We start from the raw sequence: 24,340 nt of genomic DNA on the forward strand, positions 1-24,340 counted from the left end.
GTTTAAAATTAAATGTTTATATGTAGAGGTGTATGCTCAGTTGTGTCCAACTCTTTGCTGTCCCATGGACTATAGCCTGCCAGGCTTCTCTGCTCATGGGGTTTCCAGGCAAGAATACTAGAGTGGGTTGCCATTTCCTCCTCCAGAGGATCTCCCCAACCCAGGGATCAAACCCACTTCTCCTGCGTTAGCAGGTGGATTCTTTACCACCGAGCCACCTGGGAAGCCCATACGTAGAGGAGCAATACGTAAAAACACATTCACCTTTTCAGTTTTTTTTTTACCTGTTAGTAAGTTAAATGATAGAAAACATTTCGGGTATAGAGAACAAAAAGTGGTCTTGGTCTTGTCTTTAGGTTGTAGTGAGTCACATTCGCACAGGTAAAGACGGTCTCTTTGGCCACTCTCGTTTTTTGGGACCTACCCCTCCCCGTTCTTGCTCAATGACTACTTAGGTTTTCAGGGAGACTGAGTTAGTGTTACTATGCTCTGAATATGAAAACAGCATGTTTATTTGCAAGGCCATGTGGGAAACATACCCAAAGGCATTCTGTACTTTACTCATCTTGTCTTCTCGTGAAGCACAATCCCTTATCACTCTGAGTAAAGATGGTTACCAGCCATCACATTGCTTTATTATAATTTACCTTTGTTCTTAGCATTCGTGCTACCTGTGTCCCCGGGAAGTGTCATCACTGTCCCTAGGATGAGGATGGGGGCAGCCGTGTCTTACGTGGAACCTGACCCCAGTGGTTCTCAGTTGTGGGCCCACAGCTGGTGGCAGCTGCAGGCCCTGAAGCTTTTTTAGAGGTGCAGATTCTTGGGTCCTGCCTGACCGAAAACAGCCCTGGGAGTGAGACGTAAACAGTATGGCTGAGGACCGCTGCTGTACTAGAACCACATTTTGAGCCTCTTTCTGTTTTCTTTTGGAGATTTTTAAGTAACAGTTCTTATGTAAGTAGGCAGTGAAATTTCTAATATATTTGCCCCGTGCATATGTATCCATGCTAGCTGATAAGTTCAGATGCATCTGTAAGGTCAGAAGAGTGGTTGGGATGCTTTCTTCCTCTGTCTTCTGGGCCGCAGCATGTAAATGAGCAGGAAGCCCTGGGCTGCACAGCAGGTGTGGTCTGGCCCCACAGGCAGGTGAGGGCACACACAGCACAGGTGTGGTCTGGGAGCGTCGTGAGATCAGTGACGGTTTCTTTACTACTGCACAGCCTGAAGTTCATCCTCAGCCTCCTTTAAATCGCCTGCTGCATATCAAAGAAGAGCCTTGGTCAAGGTTCCCAGGTCTCCAGTGTCTGGCCACTGTTAAATTAATTAACAGGTTCTGACTCGAGAGAAACATCTGATGGTCTCTGATTGATGACTGATTGTGACATTTGTTGGGTGACCATCTTTGAAAAAATCACTTCATGTCTCCAGACCTAAGATAATCTCATTTGTAAGACTGAAAAAGTAGGATCTGCCTCCCAGGCTGTTGTAAGTTACAGCAAGATGACCCCTGGAAGGGCCGAGCACTCTGCTGATACAGACCGGGCTCCAGGACACGTGGGAACAGGCAGTTGTACCAAAACACTGTGGGCTTCAAGCCCCAGCCGCACCGTTAGCCAGATGTTAGGCCTTGGGCAGGTCTCCTTGACATCTGTGGGCCCCAGTTTCCTTCCTTAGAACATGCCAGTTATGCCTACTGTGTCATGAATTGATATGAAGTATCTGGAAACATCTATCCTGTGTTTGGCACACAGCAGGAGCTCAAATGTTGACTCTAGTTTAGCAGTAAGCACTTTCCGCTGTGCTCATGCCTTCCTGGTCCTCAAAGTAAAGGATCTGATTCCTCAGACACACAGGCAAGGTTGAGTTTTAGGGCTGAGGTGGCCTCTATCAAGGTCTGTATGCCTCTGTGCAAAAATTTTTGTTTAAAGCTCAGCACATATACACACCCACTAAAAAATGGGAAGATGGGTGAATCTTACGACCTTAAAGGATGTCGTGGAAAGCAGTGGGTCCGCAGTGGTACCCAGCCTGGGTCCACAAGGCCCACTGGAGTAGCAGGCCCTGGGATCTTCCTGTGTAGATATTTACTCAGCTGAAGTATCACTCAGAGCCTATCAGAAAAATTAAATTATTCCATTGAGTTAGCTGACATAATTGTTTGCAGATAGTCATCTTCAACAAATGGAGCCCCATCATTGCTGAGCCTCTTAAATGACCACATCTCATAAGTTGCCCAAGGCAATCAAGAAATCACATTATAAATGAGAGGAAATGTTTGAAAAGATTTAAGCCCTGAATCCCAGTTTATCATTATATTAGCTTCCTGCTAATATACTTCCTGCTAATTACTTCCTGCTGCTACTGAGTGCCTTCTGTCTTCAGCGTCAGTCCTCACTACAGCCCGGCCCATAGAGCTTCTTATCCCTTTTACAGGTGAGGACATTGAGGCTGAGATGGGTTGGGAAATTTGCCCAAGATCACTACACAAGTGACATGTCAAGCCCTTCTTCTCTGCTAAGTCAGTCATGTGCATGGGGCAGAGGGGGAAAGGAACTAAACTGGGTGAGTGTCATGGTGGTTGAATGACCTCCCACACAGAAAAAAGGAAATGAGCAAGCAGCAACTAGATGCTGGGACTGTGTGGGCACTTTCACACAGGTTATCTCATTCATAAAAAGATGTGTTTTGTAAACCAGGGTAGTTATATGCAGAAAAATACACCACTTCTCCGGTTGTTTTAAAATGTCTGTTAATACATTCCCAAACCAATGCTAGGAAGATCCCCTGGAAAAGGGCATGGCAACCCACTCCCATATCCTTGTCTGGAGAATTCCACAGACAGGAGCCTGGCAGGTTACAGTCCATGGGGTCACAGAGTCAGAATCGAATGAGCGACTTTCACTTGCTAACCAATGATAACCTTTAAATAGTTGATAATACTTTCAATATACTTAACAAATTTAATCCAAAAATGTATTTTAAGCAATTCCACATGGTGCCTTTTCTTGATTTGAGGTGCACGGTGAGAACCAGGACATGCTGAGGAGGATCACGGTCGTGGCCAGGGTGGGAAGCACATGGATAGCGGGGGTCAGCTAGGGAGACTGGGGTCCGCTTTGTACAACTGTGAGCCTGGGGCTCAGGTTGTCTTGGAGACTGGCGAGCCTCTGTAACAGAGATAGCTCTTCTCTAAACTAGACTTTTACAATCAGGCTTTAGATGAAAATAAAGCCATATGCCTAGGAATAACGTAGCTGTCTTAAATAACACGGTTCCAGATAGCTCATTTTGGTATCCAAGGTTTAAATTTTTCTCCTGTTCCTGGCTCTTGAGAAATTTCTGATACTGCATGTTCGTTCTCTGAAAGGCCCATTTCTCTTAGGAGGCTGTGTGACAACAAACTTGAATCCACATCAGACAGTTCCTGAGAACTGTTTGTAACCTCTGCTCCACCTTATTGATAGAAATACATCATGCCTTTCTTATTATTCTAACATCTCATCTAATTTTCTCAATGAAATTCTCCCATCTTCAGTAAAATCTATAGGGAGATAAAGGGAGAAATGAGATCCTCCATTGTTACCTGTGGTTATTTATAAATGGAAAAATGAAGGTGATTTTTGTTATGCTTTTTTTTTCTCCTTCTCTGGATCTTTCTGAATGTTCAAAGATTTTTATGTTTAGTATCTATTACTTTCTAATGAGAAAGAAAGAAACACACAAACAGAAGAAAATAGGAAGGCACCTGGTAAACTGGGGTGTGTTCAGAATAAAAGGCCCTTCACCCCTTTAAATGAGCAGTTATGTATATCTTGGTGTGAGTTTTTACTCCGTTCTTCAAGCAACTTTTGCAGTCAGAGCCCAGGAAGACTAAATCCTAAAAATGGGAAGCAAAAGCTTTGACCAGAGGAAAGAGAATGGAAGTTTAACTCCAGTGCTAAGAACTTGAAGACAGGCCAATTCAGAACAAGACCAGAGGTCTTCGCCATTTTTGTATGAACCATCTCTCCCAGAAGAGTGCTGAGAAAATAAAAGCTCACATCCAGATTCATGCAAACCTTCCTCCAGCTGTAATTAGGAAGGGCTGTGGCTCCGGGGAAAAGCACTGCTCACAAACAGCAAACCGTGTAAGCAGTTCCCCGAACACTGAAAACAGCCTCTTTTTTTTGTTTGTTTTTTTCTAGTTGGTGAACAGCTGCTCATGGTTGAGAATTACATCATATTCAGTTAATTAAGTCACATTTTCTGCTCGTTAAATTGTTTCTCTTTCACACAATAGAATTCAATGCTGTGTCTCAGTATTACATGATACAAAGATCACAGGATTCCAGGTGTCCACCAGCTGTGAATACACCTGTGAGTCACTGGACCTACAAAAACAAAACTTACCCCTTGAGTTAAACTTTTTCTCCAACAATAAGATGAGGTGAATTTCAAAACTATTATTTCAGCCGTAATTTGCTCTGCAACAGAACTGTCCGGACATAAGTCATCTCTGCTTATTTCACTAAATCGTAAGATTGGTTCCAGGTACTGGCCTCTGAACTTTTTTTTTTTTAAGTGACAGTCATTTTTGCCTACTTTTGCAAAATGCACACTTTCTCCCAAAAGCACACTTTTGTCTTGACAGGCCTGTCTGCATTTGAAGAGGCAGGTCTCCAATGTCACACACGTGTCGTGGCTGCCTGCTGGCCTCTAGCTGGGCAACACCTCTGTCTGCTGTGCGTGTTCAGTGGTCTCTGGGCGTTTGAGCCAGCCAGGCTTTCGTGGTGTTGAATCAGTGTGGTTTTCTGCTGGAGGGAGGAGACCATGAAAAACAAAGAGAAGAAATTAGTGGGGGTCCTCTTGCCACTTACTGAACAAACCAGAGGGTGGATCAGATATTCCCTGTGTGCTTAGCCTCTCAGTCGTGTCTAACTGTTTGCAACCCCATGGACTTAGCCCGCCGGGCTTCTTTGTCCATGGGGATTCTCCAGGCAAGAATATGGAGTGGGTTGCCATGCCCTCCTCCAGGGGATCTTCCCAGCCCAGGGATTGAACCCAGGTCTTCTGCATTGCAGGCGGACTCTTTACAGTCTGAGCCACCAGGGAAGCCCATATACTCCCTATGCTTGACGTCAAGTCTTCACAGTAGCTCAGTTTTAGGTCCACTGTTTCAGGGATGAGAAGGACCAGGCTTTGTTTGCCTGCAAATCCGTACACAGGAGTGCGTGCTAAGTCACTTCAGTCATGTCTGACTCTTTGTGACCCTGTGGACCATAGCTCGCCAGGCTTCTCTCTCCATGGGATTCTCCAGACAAGACTACTGGGGTGGGTTGCCTTGCCTTTCTCCAGGGTATCTTCCCAACCCAGGGATCGAACCCACATCTCTTAAGTCTCCTGCTTTGGCAGGCAGGTTCTTTACCATTAGTGCCACCTGAAAAGTACACATGAGAAACAGTGCCTGACCGAAGCCCATGCATTTTTGCCCTCTCCAGACTGCCTGGTGGGTGATGCATGGCTTCAGAGAGTACCTGAAAGCCTGCGGTGGGCGAGAAAACCCAGCCCTCACTGACAGGGGATCCGTTTCAGATACCTCCCTTCAGTATTTTTCCAGCCCGTCCATTAGCTGATACCTGTAGCGACTCTTCTCTGCTGGAACTGAGGTGTCACAAACCTTACCTCTGTATCAGTTGCTGGGCACAATAAAAATAAGTCAATAAATGAAGCCCAGTCAATACTGAGATACTATGGTCCTTTAAACCATATCACCATTTGCTGTGAACTTTTAAAATTAGTCCCTCCCTTAGTAGTAAAAGCATAAATTTATTGATAAGCTTATTTGTACTACAGGAGACTTCTGTGCTCTCCTAGAAGGTTTCTGTCAAGTTTGTTTAAATTATAAGTTGTCCTAGTACCTGGAAAATGTAACCTTTGAGGCTGGTGGTTGTATGAAACCTGTTAGCGATATCTGGCATGTCTCACTGACCAGGCTCTTCTCCTGTTTTTTAAGAACCAGCTCCTGGCTGACCATGGACATAATCCCCTCATGAAGAAAGTTTTTGACGTCTACCTGTGCTTTCTTCAAAAACATCAGTCTGAAACGGCTTTAAAACACGTCTTCACCGCCTTAAGGTCACTGATCTATAAGGTACATGGTCTCATCGGGGGAGGTCGTCCTCAATTGTCGCCCGTTCTCTGTCCCCTCCGGGCTGAAGGGGGCGCTAACTGACCTCTCTGGGCCCATTTGCTTCCTCCTGTCCATCTAGTTTCCCTCGACGTTCTACGAGGGGAGAGCGGACATGTGTGCGGCCCTGTGCTACGAGATCCTCAAGTGCTGCAACTCCAAGCTGAGCTCCATCAGGACCGAGGCCTCCCAGCTGCTGTACTTCCTGATGAGGAACAACTTCGACTACACCGGCAAGAAGTCCTTTGTCCGGACCCACCTGCAGGTGCGTGTGCTTTAGCTTTCCAGGACACGTGCGCCCTGCGGAGTTCTGCCTCAGCAGGAAAACCGTGCATGTCAACGTTTACCAAGTTAGCTCGGTGTAAGTTCTGAACGGTCTGGTTGTGAGATGGAAAACTAGAATGTCACGGTTACTGGTTTGGTTTATTTCATCCTCCACATTGTACGATTTGGGCCCAGGATGTGTTTCTGTTGGTAAATCGATGTTTAAGTATTGAGTCAGTTCTGGACTGACTGAAATTACGCTGAGTCAGGAGGTACAGAACCTCGCAGTAAACATCTCAGGTAAGACACAGAAAGCCCAAAGTAGTCCTTTTCTATCATCCATCTGTTGACACACCTGCCGTTTCTCCAGAGTTAAAATGCACCAAATTCCCTGTTCTGTAAACCATGCCTGATGCTAGGGGTCTTGGGTATTTTTGTAGACCCTCTTTTTCTACAAACACATACAGGAGTGCCTTCTCTGTCTCTGTACTTATTCCTTTTTGGAAACAATTATTTATTGTTTGCAAACTACATGCTAGGGTTCCTGGGTGCTGGGAGCAAAGCAGGACCCTCTCCTAGCCCAGACAGGGTGTCGTCATCCCTGGAGGACAGGCATACCGTGAGGTTTTTGTGCCATGTGCCCAGGGCCGTAACAGGAGAATTTCAGTGCCCCAAGGAGCGGGCCAGGGGCTTCCCAGGGGATGTGAAAGATGAACAGGGGGTTGGGAGTGAGCATGATCCAGGCCATGGGTGAGAAAGGGGCCAGCCAGGGAGCTGGAGAAGGTCTGCACAGTAGGGTTGAGACTGTGGCGGTATCATTGCATATTCAGGGGGATCACCTGGACTCCAGACTGAGAAAGGATAAGGAAGTCGAGGCCTGAGCTCGGGAGACCTTGGGGAAACCATGTCAAGTCTAGGCCAGAGAGGATGGAGTCCTGGGTCATGGAAAGGTTAGAAAGAAGAGGAGACTGCATTAACAGTACTTAGCGACAGTACTTAGTACTGGCTGTGGTGCAGGAAAGGGGGGACAGGTTGCAGTTTAGTTGAGTAACTAGGTCAAGGCAATGCTAATATAGACCCCCAAAAGACAGATTCCCCCATGCCATGGTTAATATGTGTATGTTTTAATAATAAATGCTGAGGGTCATCCACTTTTGAATACTGAGCCCATATAAATCCAAGCCAAAACCAAAGAAGTAAATAGTAAGGTCTCAATGTCTATTAGAGAAGGTGATCCGTAATTATCCAGGTGACATGGGCTCATCTGCTTCTCATTCCTCTAAACTTGCCTGGTCAGCATTTTGCTATACAAACAAAAGACGCAAGGAGAGCAGAGTCACCTTCTGGAATAATTCTTGGAAGGGGGAGGGGGATGACTCAGACACCGTTTCCCACACTGGAGCGACCCCTGCTCGCAGGCTTCCCGTTGCCCCATCCCATGCACACTGTAACCGAAGTCAGGGGCCGAACCAGGGGCGTCACGTGAAGGTGAATTGATTGGCTCACGTTTGTGTGTCCCTCAGATTGTTATTTCAGTCAGCCAGCTGATAGCAGATGTTGTTGGCATCGGGGGAACCAGGTTCCAGCAGTCCTTGTCTATCATCAACAACTGCGCCAACAGTGACAGGCTCATCAAGGTGGGTGCCCCGGAGCCGTTTTATTTTTTACCCCCAAGACCCGGCCTTATCATCTGGGAAACGCGTGCAGATAGATCACAGCTGAAAGCCTGTGTCTTCCCTCCACCCTTGTTCCAGCACACCACCTTCTCCTCGGATGTGAAGGACTTGACCAAAAGGATCCGCACGGTTCTGATGGCCACAGCCCAGATGAAGGAGCACGAGACTGACCCCGAGATGCTGGTGGACCTCCAGTACAGCCTGGCCAAGTCCTACGCCAGCACCCCTGAGCTCCGAAAGACGTGGCTGGACAGCATGGCCAGGATCCACGTCAAGAACGGGGACCTGTCCGAGGTAGCCCCACACGCCTGTCCGTCCAGGCTTTTTGAGAAAACGAGTTATGCCCCACTCACTGAAAGAAGCTGATTATGAGAGAACTTCCCAGTAATTCCAATAAGCCAGTTAAAAGCATGTGATACTTCAGTGTTGGGCGCAGAGCTCCTTCATAGTCATTTAGCGGTTTTACAGTTTAGAAGATCGTAAGGGGATTTCTCTGTCATAGGAGCATTGTTTGAGAGCTCTTAGAAGACACCCGTGCTCACACAGGTGCCCGTTAGCACAGTTGCGCTCAGCTTCTGCATCCAAACTCCTCTCCTGATCTAAAATGCAACTATTTTATGATAATGTGAGATTTTCCTGATAGAGAAGTCAGCCGGGGCATGGCCTTTTCCTCTTTGAGGTAGTGGTTTTGTCTGTGAATGCAGCAGGGGTCAGAGCTGCCCCGGGTTCAGAGCCCATGGTTCAGTAAGCGACAGTATGGCAGGTGCAGAGGTGGGGTGTTTGGGCTTTGAGGAGACCGGCTCCCAGATCCAACATTGACTAACTCGGCAACACTGAGCCTGTTCTTAACCCCGCTGTGTCTCAGTGACATCATCTGTAAAATGGGGGCAGTTAAGGACAGTGATGGGCTGTAAGGCGGATTCTCTTCATGGTCCTACGAAAACTCTGCTCAGGATTCATGCCCATGGCATTTAGGTGTGATCAGGAGAACGACCAAAGAAATATGCTTTTACTTTTAAACATGCTAATTGCTTAAATTAGTGAGATTGTGTCTTACATCTGAAAAGTGCATGTAGCAATTCTTTTTGATTATTCAGAGTCCATTCTGTTTGATCAGAAGTTTAATCTAAAATATCCATTCAGTTCTGTTCAGTTCAGTTCAGTCGCTCAGTCGTGTCCGACTCTCCGCGACCCCATGAATCACAGCACACCAGGCCTCCCTATCCATCACCAACTCCCGGAGTACACTCAAACCCATGTCCACAGAGTCGGTGATGCCATCCAGCCATCTCATTCTCGGTCGTCCCCTTCTCCTCCCGCCCCCAACCCTTCCCAGCATCAGAGTCTTTTCCAGTGAGTCAACCCGTCGCATGAGGTGGCCAAAGTATTGCAGTTTCAGCTTTAGCATCAGTCCCTCCAAAGAACATCCAGGATTGATCTCCTTTAGAATGGACTGGTGGGATCTCCTTGCAGTATAAGGGACTCTCAAGAGTCATTAGCCATAATAAAAATGAATTATGCACTTGTCAGTAGTAGTAATTTTTCTATCATTCTGACGAGAACCAGGGCTTAGGCATTAGATCCTCATAATAGGTTCATTTCTAACAGCTATGTTTGATGTTTTATAAACCATGGCAACTTGGTTAAAAGAATTTATTTTTGTTTTTTCTTACATTTTAAAAGTGTTTATAATGTTATCCATTGAACATTACATTACTTTCATTTAGAATTCTATTTTTGGAAAAAATTTATAACTTCATTGTTTTTTAGGTTGACAGAAAAATACATTAGCCCCTGAAGTTTGAGCCGTTCTCTCTGAATATAGGAATACACATGCCTTTTCTTCAAGGGATCCTCTTTTCCCTTTAAGAGAAATAATGCCAAAATTTTAGATATAGTAAGAAAAAATGCTTTTTAAAAATCTTTTATCTTTAACAAAAGTTTAATAATTCTAGCTAGAAATGGGCCTTACCAAGCTTGTTGCCATTCATCTGAATTCAGAGTTTCATAATTTCAGTTTGTGTGAATTGTCCCAGTTTTTTCTATAGGTAAGATGTCAGCCATTAGGAACACTAGCTGATGCCTTGAGATCTAACATAAGTACATACAGTCATTAGGTTTCTGATGGTGAGCTTTGTGCATTATAACTGGTGATTCTGAAGCATGTGTCTTTTACTGTAGGCAGCAATGTGCTATGTCCATGTCACAGCCCTGGTGGCAGAATATCTCACACGGAAAGGTAAGAAATGATTCTGTGTTTTGTGAAATAATTGTAAAACTTTACAAAACAGCAAAGACAAGCGAGAACCATTCAGAAAGATTTGAGGTGGAAGATCTTTGTATGTGTGTGTACACTATATTGTTGTTGTTTAGTCATTTAGTCATGTTTGACTCTTTGCAACTCCATGGAGCCTGCCAGGCTCCTCTGTCCATGGGATTTCCCAGGGAAGAATACTGGAGTGGGTTGCCATTTCCTTCTATACTGGTTTTTTTTAATTCGTTGATGTGACATTTACTTGACTTGGTAGGCACCGCAAAAATGCAAAACAAAAGTAGGTGGCGTGTTGTCATATAACCTCTTGCTAATAACTCCATCTTGGAAAAACTAGTTAATGAGGTTTGCCTCCGGGAGTTCCTGGCTGGCTGGTCTCCAGCTGGAGAGATTTTATTTTCCCTGAAGGTAGTTCCCTGGAACTGTTTATCCATCACACGGCAGCTGTAGCAGGAGGTCATCAGACAGCATTTTCTGGAGCACAGCCCGGTTGGCTGTGTCGTGCGAGGAGGCAGCCTGCAGGCTGGGACCTGGCCTCCCTGTGGAAGGAGCGGGTGGGAGTGTGTGCCGCCCCCTTGTGTGTAAGGGCTGCTTCCCACATCAGCAGACTGTGAGTTCTCTCACGGCTCCTCTGGTCAGACACCCGTTGCTCATCTCCACTTCCCAGTCGAGAACACGGGGCTTTCAGAAAAGCCGGCTGTGTTCCCGTGTGTACTGGAACAGAGCTGCCCCAGGTCTGACTGAACCCTGCACTGTGTAAGGAATAATGTCAAGCCACTGCGGCCACCCAGTTACCTGTTGGTGGACTACTTCCTGCAGGAGCAGGGCTAGTTCTCTCCGAGTTCTGGGTTACCCCCCAGTGAAGGGGGTGACATGACAGCTGGAAAGAGAGTTGTTTCTGAGCCTATTTCTCTGACTAGCTTTGGCTGCTTCAGTTTTTTTGGTATCTGAGCATGGGTCAGCTTATCAAATTATTGTTGCTACTATATTTTCCTGTTAATTTGATTCAGTGCCTATTTCAATTTATTTAAGGATTACATACATTTTAATAAAGGTGGGTGAAAAGTGAAAAGGGATGAGAAAGGAATTCCCTGGTGGTCCAATGGCTAAGACTCTGTACTCCCAAGGCAGAGGCCCCCAGGTTCGATCCCTGGGTCAGGAAGATCCCCTTGAAAGGAAACGGCAACCTACTCCAGTATCCATGTTCCGCAGCTAAGACCCAGCACAGCCAAATAAATAAATAATTTTTTAATGGATGAGAAAAAGAGACAAATGGAGGGTGGTGAGGGTCAAATGTGAGGAACCGAGTGCAGGCAAGCGCCCGGCGGCCCCAAGGCTCCCTGCGGAAACGCTGGCGTGAGACGCGATTTCTAGATTGGTTTTCATTCAGCTCAGAGACAAGACAGGGCAGGAAGCACCCTCACAGCTCAGCACCTTCAGGCTGATAACTCCAGCTGTCTCCTGCTCTCTCAATTCTAGGCATGTTTAGACAAGGATGCACAGCCTTCAGGGTCGTCACCCCAAACATCGACGAGGAGGCCTCCATGATGGAAGACGTCGGCATGCAGGACGTCCACTTCAATGAGGTAAGGACCACAGCCCGCGGGGGCTCGGGTCACCGAGAGTCTCGGGTGCTGCCATTCCCCACCCCTGCCCCCAAACCAGGGTTTTCTCGCTGCAGCCACTGTGTGCACACTTTGCTCTAACTAAGATGATTCTCCAGAACACTGGCACAAGCTCCTGCCAGTCCCCTTTCTTGGAGCTTCTCCTTTCCTCTGGAGAGAATTTGTTGTTGTTTAGTTGCTCAGTCGTGTCCAGCTCTTTTGCAGCCCCGTGGTCTGTAGCCTGCCAGGCTCCTCTGTCCATGGGATTTCCTAGGCAAGAATACTAGAATAGGTTGCCATTTCCTTCTCCAAGGGATCTTCCTGACCCAGGGATTGAACCCATGAGTCCTGCATTGGCAGGCAGATCCTTTACCACTAAGCCACAAAGGAATCCCAGAGAGTTTGACAAGCCAGTTAGTAGTGATATAAGACTGAGAGCTTAAAGTCTCGTGGTAAATGGTCCACTGTTTTGAACCATAAGGTTTCTCATTCTTTTCAGCAATTAATTTCTCTGGTTTATGGGATTTATTTGTTTATCTGTTTTAATCTGACTTTTCAATCAGTGTCCCCAGACATGCAAGGCTGTGAGAGGCCAGCCTGGGCTTGGGGGCAGAGCAGCCCCAGTCCACATCCTTGGATCCCTGCTTCCGCTTGAGTGCTGCCCCCAGGGCCTGTGCATCCTAAGTAGATAAGACCGCCCTATCCCACCCCCAGAGAGACCAAAACAGTTGACTTTAGATCACTGTAGCAATTTCTGCACGTTTCTTGCCAAAGCGGGGCCACCTTGCAGCCAGTTCTCCGTGAGTAGACAGTTTTGAAATAAAGCTGCTGCTGCTGCTGCTAAGTCCCTTCAGTGGTGTCCGACTCTGTGTGACCCCATAGACAGGCATCTGAAAAAAAGCCAGTTTTCTCCTACGTTCCCTGATTTTCTTCTTCCATGAGTGTCTGCCAGAAGATCTTTTCACATGTGCCTGCCTCCCCTCAACTTTAAAGCAAAATGCAACAGTTGGGAGAAAGCTTTTTAATCATGCCCTTCTTTTAAGGAAAAATAAAGTGGTCTGTTTCTTCATGTGGAGAGAGAAAACAGAGAAAGGAGTAAACATCTTCTGCCTCTGTTGTAGTTGTTTTTAATGAGTAGAGGTCCTGCTTAATATCAGGACTTTTGATGACACCACCCTTATGGCAGAAAGTGAAGAGGAACTAAAAAGCCTCTTGAGGAGAGTAAAAAGGTTGGCTTGAAGCTCAACATTCAGAAAACAAAGATTATGGCATCTGGTCCCATCACTTCATGGCAAATAGATGGGGAAACAGTGGAAACAGTGTCAGACTTTATTTTTTGGGGCTCCAAAATCACTCCGGATGCTGATTGCAGCCATGAAATTAAAAGATGCTTACTCCTTGGAAGGAAAGTTATGACCAACCTAGATAGCATATTAAAAAGCAGAGACATTACTTTGCCAACAAAGGTCGTCTAGTCAAGGCTATGGTTTTTCCCGTGGTCGTGTATGGATGTGAGAGTTGGACTGTGAAGAAAACTGAGCGCCAAAGAATTGATGCTTTTGAACTGTGGTGCTGGAGAAGACTCTTGAGAGTCCCTTGGACTGCAAGGAGATCCAACCAGTCCATTCTACAAGAGATCAATCCTGGGTGTTCATTGGAAGGACTGATGCCGAGGCTGAAACTCCAATACTTTGGCCACCTCATGCCAAGAGTTGACTCACTGGAAAAGACCCTGATGCTGGGAGGGATTGGGAGCGGGAGGAGAAGGGGACGACAGAGAATGAGATGGCTGGGTGGCATCACCGACTCGATGGAGGTGAGTTTGAGTGAACTCCGGGAGTTGGTGATGGACAGGGAGGCCTGGCGTGCTGTGATTCATGGGGTCACAAAGAGTCGGACACGACTGAGCGACTGAACTGAACTGAACTGGACTGATGCCAGTAAGCAGGGCCCATGAGCAAACATCCTCCGTGATACTGACCATCCATGAATCAGAAGTTCTCAAAGTGAGGCCCTGAGGCTCCTGGGGTCCCCAGTAACCTCTCAGGAAGTCTTTGAGGTCCTTCATTTTCCACCTGTCTCCGTGAGGCTGGATTTTCTTTGTCTGCATCATCCAGAATAATATATTGAAGAGACTGAATGCAGAAGCAGAGGCCAGAACCCAGGCTTCTCCTATGAAGTCAGACATTAGAGTAGCAAAAATGTTGAACAATGCCACTCTTCTTAATTAAAAAAAAAAAAAAGTTTCCCATGAAAAACATTATTTTTGTTAACATGTAATCAGTTTATTATTATGAGTTTAAATTAATGCATAACTATTTTTACATTTCTTCAGTGTTCACTCCTAATATTGTAAATATTGAGAGATAACACCCATATACATAAAAGTTCTCACCTATTTTTAAAGAGTTCTCAATGATTTTTATAACATATAAAAGGATCTTAAGCCTCAAAGGCTTAAGAACCACCATCAAAAATTCTGTGGTTTCAAATGACTCCCTAAATTAAAAAGTAACCATGAGAAAGGAAGATAATATATTGAGTGATTTTATATTTAAAAATTAATTTTAGCCAAAATACGTAAAGTTCTCTTAAGTATTCTGAAGTTGGGGGGTGGGGGGAAAGCCAGTTGGTTATTACATGGTATTACCCATTCAACTGTCTCTCCACCTTGACATGCCTGGACCAATGATAGTTTTTAATTTTTCACTATGACGTGTGAACCTGACCCTCAGCAGCAAGGCCCGCACACTCTTGGCATTGAACTCTTCAGTTCAAGCAGAGCTTGATTGGGTTTTTCTCTGAAAAGAAGCCTGAACACATCGGCTCCTTGGAAGAACCACCCTTGTCCCCTGTCGCCCAGTCAGTTCTCTGGAGCACAGCACTTTTGTTTAGAATTCGCGATAAGGAAAACAGCGATACCAAGAACAACTAAAGATTTGAAAGTTAAACAGTTCTGAATAACATGTCCTCGGGGATGATAAAATGAAGCTCAGGATGGCTCATCAGATTAAGTCACAGGCTGGAAGGAGACTCAGGAGCAGAGCCTAGGGAGTGAGCCCCATGAAACCAAGGGCATATTGATCAGGGAAATTTGTGAATGGCACCCACTCTGAGTAATAACTAAACATGTGATGGGGAAAACTTTATCAGCTCTTTTTCAGAATATGGATTTTCCACCCTGTCCTCAAAGCATAAAGTTGGTAAATCTTTAACAAGGTCCATAGTCCATGATGATCTGTCATGATTAGGATGCGACCCGGGGGGTTGTAAAGTCCCAAGCAAGCCCTGCACGTTAAGATGGAAAACAACCAGCAGTAAAAAAAATAGTGTGCACCAAAAGTCACAACGACGGAAATTGCTATGTAACCGTTTTTGCCCTGGCCCTCAAGAGGTTTCAAGAAAAAGGGAAAGTCGAATATCTCTGCCAGAGGAGTTTTGAGGAAAGCTGGTGGGAATGGGTGTGGAACAACAGCTTAGTAAGAATCGTTGCCCTTGTAATCTGCATTATTAGATACATGTAAATGCCTAAGATGCTCTCCTATGTGATTTTAGAGACACGATCTAAAAATACGTGATTCTCCTGAGATTTTACTGGTAGCAGTCCATCCTCCCTGACTGACCCAAAGAGCAGACTCCCTCCCAGCTGCTTTTGATTAAAGAGAAACAGTCCATTCCTGTTTACATTTTGTCTTACAAACCAGAGCCTGTGCAGACAGAAGCATTCTGTCTCCTGGGGTGTCTGAATTGCATACAACCCCGTGTCATCTTGAGACCCTCCCTCTTTATCCCATACAGTCAGAGTCCGAGAAGGAAACCGCACATGCAGCAATGGGAGCAGCTCTAACAAAGAGACTGTTTTGAGAAGTTTGGTCAGGGTTTAGGGGAACCAGCGAGGGATACTGCAAAACCCTGGCGGTGGGCAGCAGCTGGCCTTCCACCGTCCACCCGTGGGCTGAGGGTGGGGAGGGAGAAACCACACAGAGGGGTCCCCTGCCCGGGCTCAGTCCTGGCACGGGGGCAGGGAGGGCGGGAGGGACGACCACCCCCCCACCGCACACCAGTCTCCTGCTGGCCTGGCACTGGCTGAGCCCAGCCAGCAGCCAGTGGACGAGGAGTCCAGCAGGCAGGCCAGTGGTCCTGGCACGTCAGCCCCCACAGCACAGAGCAAGAGAGAAACAGGACTAAGGGACTGCAGTGGGGAAATGGAAAATACGGGCCATCCTCGTTAATCTCCCAGGTGCTAAGATTGCTCTGTAACCCCCCAAATCAACACACACTAAAGCGCTTTTGCAGTCATTTGTGGACCCGCACAGAGCCACAAGTTTAGAGCCCACGCGTTCCCAGATGAGGCCTCCCTGTTCGGCTCCTGCTGTAAACAGGGGTCCTTGTCCAGCCTCAGAGTGTGTACTACAAGGCTGTCCAGTGTGCCTGGGCTCAGGGTGTGCCTGACTTGTATAAGCTCCGTTCAGACAGCAGTGACAGCGCTTTTGGTCATGGGTTCACCATTAATCTACAGCAGCTGCTAAGTTACTTCAGTCATGTCCGACTCTGTGAGACCCCATAGACAGCAGCCTACCAGGCTCCCCTGTCCCTGGGATTCTCCAGGCAAGAATATTGGAGTGGGTTGCCATTTCCTTCTCCAAATCTCAGCAGCAGGATGTGCTAAATTAGCTGTCTTTAAACAGAAAACACATAAAACAAGCTTATGTACTAATCAATTGTCAAAATTTTATAACCCGAGCCTAACCTTATATTTCCCCGAGGAGTAGGGGTTCAGTGTTCACACATTCATTGTTGGCAGTGACTTTGTAGAACATGACCACAGAGAATGATGAGGATTGACTGTTTGGCACACTCCAGTTTTGTTCCCCAGACCAATTATGGTCACTGTTCACATGAGGTCAACCAGGCAGGTTACTGCCTTGTATTAGCCAAACGGTCTGTATTCAGAAACAACAAGCAAGTTTACACCTGCAGAAACAACAAGTTTACACCTACAGAACATCCCAAGAGAGAGTTATCAACACAACACCTTCTATGTTTCCTCTGTTTCCATCTCATCCAAGCTCGGTGATTTGTCGGTAACCCTGTAAGGGTCGTCTAAGCATCTACTTTTCCGTGGCCAAGACTGCTCTTAGAACCATAAAAGCTATATAGCATATCTTCATTTTCACAAGGATTCTCCAAGCCAGTAGCAGCAGGGAACGTGGCCCGCGGAACTTATCTAACTGCTCTCCCTCGGGTCATGCCAGGACACACCGCCCTGTTGCACATTGCAAGGATTTCCTAAGAGTCCCTGTGCTGGAGACACAGGTGGGCGTGATGCAGCCCCTGCCCCAGCACACAGCACGACTTCTGATGCTTTGTTGCCTTTGAGGAGAATACCCTAAACCACAATCTGAACTTTAAGTCATCTCAGCTCTCTGTGGCCTGGAAACATCTAGCACCTACGTGTGTCGATTTGTTCCATAAACTAGCTGTGTGCCTTGTGCTGACCCAGGGACAAAAGAGGGGCGCCTGCCTCAGGAAGTTTCACCTGGTGTAATAGTCCTCAAGCTTTAGCATGCTTAAAACTTACTTAGATTCCTATTACAAATCCAGATCCCCATCCCCACCATCCCCAGACCCAGTTGGGTGAGTGCAGTGCCTGGGAATCTGTATTTTTAATAAGCATCCCAGGTGATTATTCTGATACAAGGGATTTTCAGCTGTATCTTGAGAAAATGCTAATACAGTGGAAATACGAATGATGCCATGTTGTAGGCCATTGCCCAAGTCAGGTCACGTGCTGACAGTTATTCCCAAATGGTGGATAATCAAGACAGCTAGTGAAGGGCTGATTCTGAAGCTCCGATATTTTGGCCACCTGATGCAAAGAGCTGACTCATTGGAAAAGACCCTGATGCTGGGAAAGATTGAAGGCAGGAGGAGAAGGCAGGGCCAAAGGATAAGATGGTTGGATGGCATCACGGACTAAATGGACTTGAGTTTGAACAACCTCTGGGAGATAGTAAAGGACAGGGAAGCCTGGCGTGCTGCAGTCCATGAGGTCGCAAAGAGTTAGACACGACTGAGAGACTGAGCCACAACAACAAGCTTCATAGGAAAGGTTAGATCAGTCAACTCTAAGATGCGGCAAATATTATTTAGCTGAAAATATTTTTTCAATACCCTGCACATACACAGGCTCATGAGGCATTTTCAAGCACACATGCATACACACCCACACACATGCACCCATGCTCAGCGTTAGAGAGCCATTTCCACAGACAGGTCCTCGCTGCCCTCAGTTGCCCACACCTAAAAACAACTGACTAATTCCATGTGAACAGCTTCCTGAATGGCTCATGAGCTTAGTGTACTGAGATCTTTTTAAGACTAGTCTAATATCATAAAATGTGTACTTTCCAGATGCATAAAATTCATTGAGGTTTTTTTCCTTCCCCCTGACCATTAATTACTTACAGTTCTTTGAGTGTATTGACAGTTTAGGGGGAAAAAAACCTTGGCATTTAGATTTTAAACAAGGGGGAGAACTGTTAGACTTTCTGTATGACCACTTTTCAAGGTCACTGCTGTCTGACCACTGTCAGTATTAGTTCTGGTTTTCAAGGGATTCCTGAGAATCCAAAGTAAATTAACACATGGAATTTCTGTTGAGAAAATTGTTCATATATGCCCCAATGTTTAGTTACTATGAAGGCTGAGTTTTTATTACTCTTTGTAATTTTGTGCTGACATATGGTCTCTCAAACTTAGTTATCTGTGATTGCTGGTTATTTCAAAGAACCTGATGCACCAACTATAAACATCTAGTTGAAGAGTTGACATTAGCTTGAAAAATTTACCTTACCAAATTAAACTTTGATGCTCAGTAATCCATACTCTACCCTTATGAGAGAAGGACTTACCTTTCTAAAAATAAAATCCATTTTTAGTTTGTTATTAGGTAAAATCTGTAGCTACTCTGCTTTTTATGGTATACATTATCATTTTTACAATAAGTGATATTTGGACTGATAAACTATAAATCCTAAATGCCTCCTGATCAGAAACAAAGATAAAATAATGTCCAGGAGCATATATAAGTTGATATGCACCATCAAATTGTGATACTTATATCATAATTATTTACTAGGCTCTATTCACTTTATCAAACATTCCTGTTTTCCAGCCATTCTGGGGCATTCCTCTGGTTGAATGGCAGATTTTTCCGTAATGAAATGAACTGCCCATCATATTGATATGCTGCTTGAATTCAGATGTCATTGTTATTAAACTTTCCATGTGTTTCTAGTTTGACAAATGAGTAAAAGTAGTATTCACATCTTAGTCTCACAGTTAGGAACACTTGGCCCAGGAGATTACGTGTAAGCTCTATTTGATATATATTTATTAAGTGACTAAATCTCAAACCATTTAAAATATACCTGAAAGACTGCTATACACAGAAACCTTAGGAGGATAGACATAACATCATTTTAAAATCAAGGAACATCTTCCTTATAGAATACTTCCTAGTTGTGGCAGTTAATATATGTTTGTGTGCATTTTCATGTCTCATAAAAATTCTCTCTATTCAATTATTAATTTATTTTTAACATGGAAAGGGACTTCCCTGGTGGCTCAGCTTGTTAAGAATCTGCCTGCAATGTGGAAGACCTGGTTCAATCCCTGGGTTGGGAAGGTCTCCTGGAGAAGCGATAGGGTACCCACTCCAGTATTCTTGCCTGGAGAATCCCATGGACAGAGGAGCCTGAGGGGTTATGGTCCATGGGGTTGCAAAGAGTCAGACACTAAAACCTTGAGTGTGGCTATTTAATCAGTGTTTTTAATCTTTCTACCACCTCAGCCTCATCTCTTGGCCCTGTCTGATTCCAATTTTATTCTCCAGTCCCTCAGACTTAAGAATTTCTCACACATCACGCTGCCATCACTCCCATGTTTCTACCTGTGCTGTTCCCTCTCCCTGAAATGTCTCCCCTTTCACCTTTACCCTTTACCTTTCACCTTTACCCCGCTAACTCCTGATCATTGTTAATTCTCAGTCAGTCGTCCCTTTCTGCAACCTTCCGTGCCACGCCCTTCCCCTGTCCCTGCACGGTTGCTGCTCCGCTCTGCATCCCTGGTTCCCTGGGCTTAGCCTTATCAGCACACTCACCACAGTCTTTACAGTCTCTTCATGGGTCTGCCTAGAGACTCTGAGCTCCATGAAAGCAGGAAGCGCTCTCTTCATTTGATCATTGTCCATCCCAGGACTCACCCAGAGACACACAGGCTACTGTAAAGTCAGCAAATGCCTACTGCTCTCAGTTCAGAGGGCCACCCTCTAACTTGCAGGTTGGCACAGCTCTGAAATCACTGTGTTTTTTTTTTCTTTTTTCCCCGTCCTCAATATCTGAACATGTACGTCACTTCTCTTCCATTTGGTGGTCATGAGTCTCTAGTCCCTCAGTTCTAGCTGCTCTGAAGGATAACCTGTGTGTGTGTTTGGGGGCCTCCTCCTCAAAGCCAGTTTCATGTATACCACATCACCTGCTAAACTATCCCAACCTGCCTTCCACATTTGGTAAAAATCTATAGAGCCATTTTTATAAAGTACAGAAACTAAATTTTATTTATATAGACTTGACTTATAATCCTGGTGTCAAGCACAATGCCTTGCACATGATAGATTCTTGGTAAAATGTGTAGGTGAATGAGTCAGGTTAATGATGTGGTACTGACTGTGCCTGGTTATAACATTTATAACTCTTTGAGAAGAATTTTCGGTTTTCTACGAGGTTATATTAAAGTTACTCTAGAGTCTCACTGTGCTGCTGTAACTGCTATAGTATGGAGTTAAGAATCTTTAGGTCGCTCTGATCCCATCCACAGTAAGTTGGGTGTCATAAATATGTATTTATGTCTACAGTGTAGTTTGAACAAGGCCCAGTAGTGAGAAAAGAAGGGGCCAAATGAATAGTCTGTAAGTTAAACCTGAGAATAGCTTTAAGATGGGTAACTTCCCATGCCTTTGTCTGTTTCGTTATCAGAAGAGTACCTTGGTTGTACAAAATTTCCTGATGGGAAACTGGGTCTTCTCAGAATTCATTCACCTCTGCCATAGTTCCACAGCATCAAGGTGAATGAAGATGCTCAGTCAATCCCCAGTGGTGATGTAAGATATGTAAGAAATGCAAGGCTTTGATACAGGAACTCAACTCATTTCCTTACAGCGAAGGACAGCTGTTAGTAATATTGTAAAAATGCAGACTGATTCATTCATCCAAGAAATTCCTGCCTACCAAATATGTATGTGGCACTGTGGGATATTACATTACTCAGTAGAAATAAGATAGCATTTTTCAAAAATGAATACAAAGTAGAAGTGATGATTGAAATAAGAGAAATTTGTTTAACTGGTCTGTTATTTACTTACAGCATTTGGTTTTCAGAGCATTTTGATGAATAAAATTTTATTTGATCCTTACAACTCCCAAATTAGATTAGACCTTTATTACATTCCCCAGTTTTATAAATATGGTAAAGTAAGTATATGGACACTGATATTATGTAGATTATATTTTTACGCTTTTCTTTTATGTAGCTTTTTATAATCAGAGAAGCATGAGAAGAATCATAAAAGTTTGCCCTGTTTAACCTGGATAGATTCTCTACTGGAAAAGATTTGAGACAAAACTAAGAGAGGCTTTGCATCTTCATAATATGGATACAGAATGAACAGATGTGGTGTTAGAACCTTTACTGATGCTTTTCTGTCTATAGCTGTTAGAATAATTACTACATATATCCGACTTCAGTGTTTGCACTTAATGAGACCTACAAGAAAAGTGTGAGACAACTGGTATACCTCTTTATAAGCTTTGGTACAGAGTTCAGTCACACAGATGAGTTTTATGATTTGTATGTTGTAAATATGACATAGGAGTTAAATGTCTTGTTTTAAAGATGGTTTATTTAAGTCAATTAGGTAGTATTTTCTGGTGAATTGATTCACAACTGCTTTTTAAATGTTTATTTTCTTTGGACATATAAATCATAGACATTAGGACTATAATGAAACATTAGGTTGGTAATGAAACACACAGGTCCAGCCATTCATGTGTAGAATAATGGGGGATATGTTAAAAGGCAACTATAAAAGCCTTAAAAATTATTAACAAATTTAATCTAGCAATATATAAATAAGACGGATACATTGTGACTAGGGTTTACCCAGACAATGCACCGTTGGTTCAGCCCTGGAAAGCCAATCAATATAATTCACCATATTAACAGAACAAATAAGGAAAATCATGTGACCATCTCAATAGATGCAGAGAAAGCATTTGAAAAAATTCAATGTCTGCTCATGAGTTTGCAGGGGGTGGGGGAAACCTAGGAATAGAAAGGAACTTCTTCAAGAAAAAGATTATCTACAAAAAACCTACAGCTAACATCATACTTTATGGTGAAAGACTGAATACTTTCCACCTAAAAGTGTGAACAACACAAGAATATCTGCTTTTACCACTCTTGTTCAACACTGTGCTGCAGATTCTAGCCAGTGCAGTAAGAAAAGAAATAAAATTGCCTATGTGACACAAGTAATCTAAAAGAATTTACAAGAGAAGTTACTAAAACTGAGTTTAGCAAGATCATAGGATAGAAGATCAGTACACAAAAATCAACCAACCTTCACATTTAGATACTTATACCATAGTTGTACCATGTTGTTAACGATTACTTTGCATAATTCCTACAAACATATGCTGGATGACTTTAAATCTTACTCAACAAAGGCTTTTACTACCAAAAAAAAAAAAAAATTGAAAAATAGTACTGTTTATAATAACATTAAAAACCTGGAAAAATTAGGTATAAATCTGTAGAGATTTGTATGCTAAAAACTACCAAACACTGATGAAAGAAATCAATGAAGTCCTTAGTCAGTGGCGTGAGACTCAGTATTGTTGAGACATCGGTTCTCCCTAAGTTGATTCATAGATTCAAAGCAATCCCAATCAAACTGCCACCTGGAGTTTTGGTAGAAATTGACAAATGGGTTCTAAAATTTATATGAAAATCAAAAGAACTAGAGTAGCCAAAACAATTTTGAAAAAGTTGGAAGAGCCATGCTACCCGATTTCAAGGTAGAGCAGAGGTTCTCAAACTGGGGATGGTTAGGAAATTTCACAGAGAGATTGACAGACATCAACCTGAATGTTTAACAAAGTGATAAAAGATCGTCACTTTGGAAGGAGAGAGGAGCTCTTCACGCTGCTACCAAGGCACACAGGCCCCTGGCTGGCCGTGGTGGGGATGCCAGCCCCAGCCAGTCTACCTGCCGCCTCCCTATGTCCATTCTGCTGACAGCATCTGTCCCAGCATTCTGAACAGGGGTCCTGAAATTCACCCTGATTGGCCAATTTAGGTCACATGATAAAGCAATGACTGGCCAGGAAATAGATTCACTCTGGTTAGTTTAAACCTGAGCCACCTGTCCAGCCCTTGAGTCACAGATGGTGTTAGCTGCTTCTAAAGTTCAAGGACTTTAATGGAGGCAGGGTGACTGCCCAAACTTCAGTAGGTAAGAATTTTGAAAGGAAAAGGATGTTGGCGAGGCAGGCACAGTGCCTCCCACACTCCATCACTAAATTCCTCTAAGATGTTTAAATTGGTTTGAAGTCACACTGAGTGACTCTTCATGTGTCAGCATTATCATTGTTTCTCAGAAAGGAAAAAAAAATCTAAATCATATTTAGAAAATGAGAACTAAGAACAAAAGTTGAGAGCCTGTGTGAAGCTATCAATTTCCATTTTTTTCCCCATGCAGTAAACTGTTACCACAGTCACACAATGAGACCTTAATTTCTGTCTGTAAACATGACTGGAAAATAGCTCATTGCAGAAAAGAAGGTAGAAGTTAGTATCTAAAAATATTACATATTTTGAGGGGCTTCCCTGATGGTCCAGTGGTTAAGACTCTGCACTTCCACTGCAGGGGGCAAGGGTTCAATCCATGGTCTGGTAAGTAAGATCCCACATGCTCATGTGCAGTCAAAAAGGTTGAATAAAGTACAATAATTTTTAAAAATATATTACATATTTTGAAATCATCTTCACCATTTATGCATTCTGCAAGGAGTGCAGTGTCGGTTTCCCTGTAACACTCTCTCCTTCCGTTTGATCAGGACGTGCTCACAGAGCTCCTGGAACAGTGTGCAGATGGGCTCTGGAAGGCCGAGCGCTACGAGCTGATCGCCGACATCTATAAGCTCATCATCCCCATCTACGAGAAGCGGAGGGACTTCGAGGTATCCGAGTAGTCTGTTTGTTAACTTTATCAGAGGACGGGGGAGTGACACACATC

At 44.3% G+C, this 24,340-nt stretch overlaps 1 protein-coding gene across 13 annotated transcripts in view; it reads left to right on the plus strand.

Annotated features, from left to right (window-relative positions):
- The window catches only part of DOCK9 (dedicator of cytokinesis 9), a 279,313-nt gene that overhangs the window by 236,043 nt on the left and 18,930 nt on the right, over positions 1-24,340 (plus strand). For all 13 annotated transcript variants that reach the window (XM_055426590.2, XM_055426593.2, XM_055426599.2 and 10 more), the window contains 7 exons: positions 5,993-6,130; positions 6,249-6,431; positions 7,954-8,067; positions 8,185-8,400; positions 10,288-10,345; positions 11,858-11,964; positions 24,162-24,284. In XM_055426590.2, the coding sequence (XP_055282565.2) occupies positions 5,993-6,130; positions 6,249-6,431; positions 7,954-8,067; positions 8,185-8,400; positions 10,288-10,345; positions 11,858-11,964; positions 24,162-24,284 (939 nt within the window). The remainder of the gene's footprint in view (positions 1-5,992; positions 6,131-6,248; positions 6,432-7,953; positions 8,068-8,184; positions 8,401-10,287; positions 10,346-11,857; positions 11,965-24,161; positions 24,285-24,340) is intronic.

Source organism: Moschus berezovskii, chromosome 13 (genome assembly GCF_049115385.1).
Source record: "Moschus berezovskii isolate FMDL1 chromosome 13, NW_MosBer_1.0, whole genome shotgun sequence".
In the NCBI taxonomy this organism is placed as follows: domain Eukaryota; kingdom Metazoa; phylum Chordata; class Mammalia; order Artiodactyla; family Moschidae; genus Moschus; species Moschus berezovskii.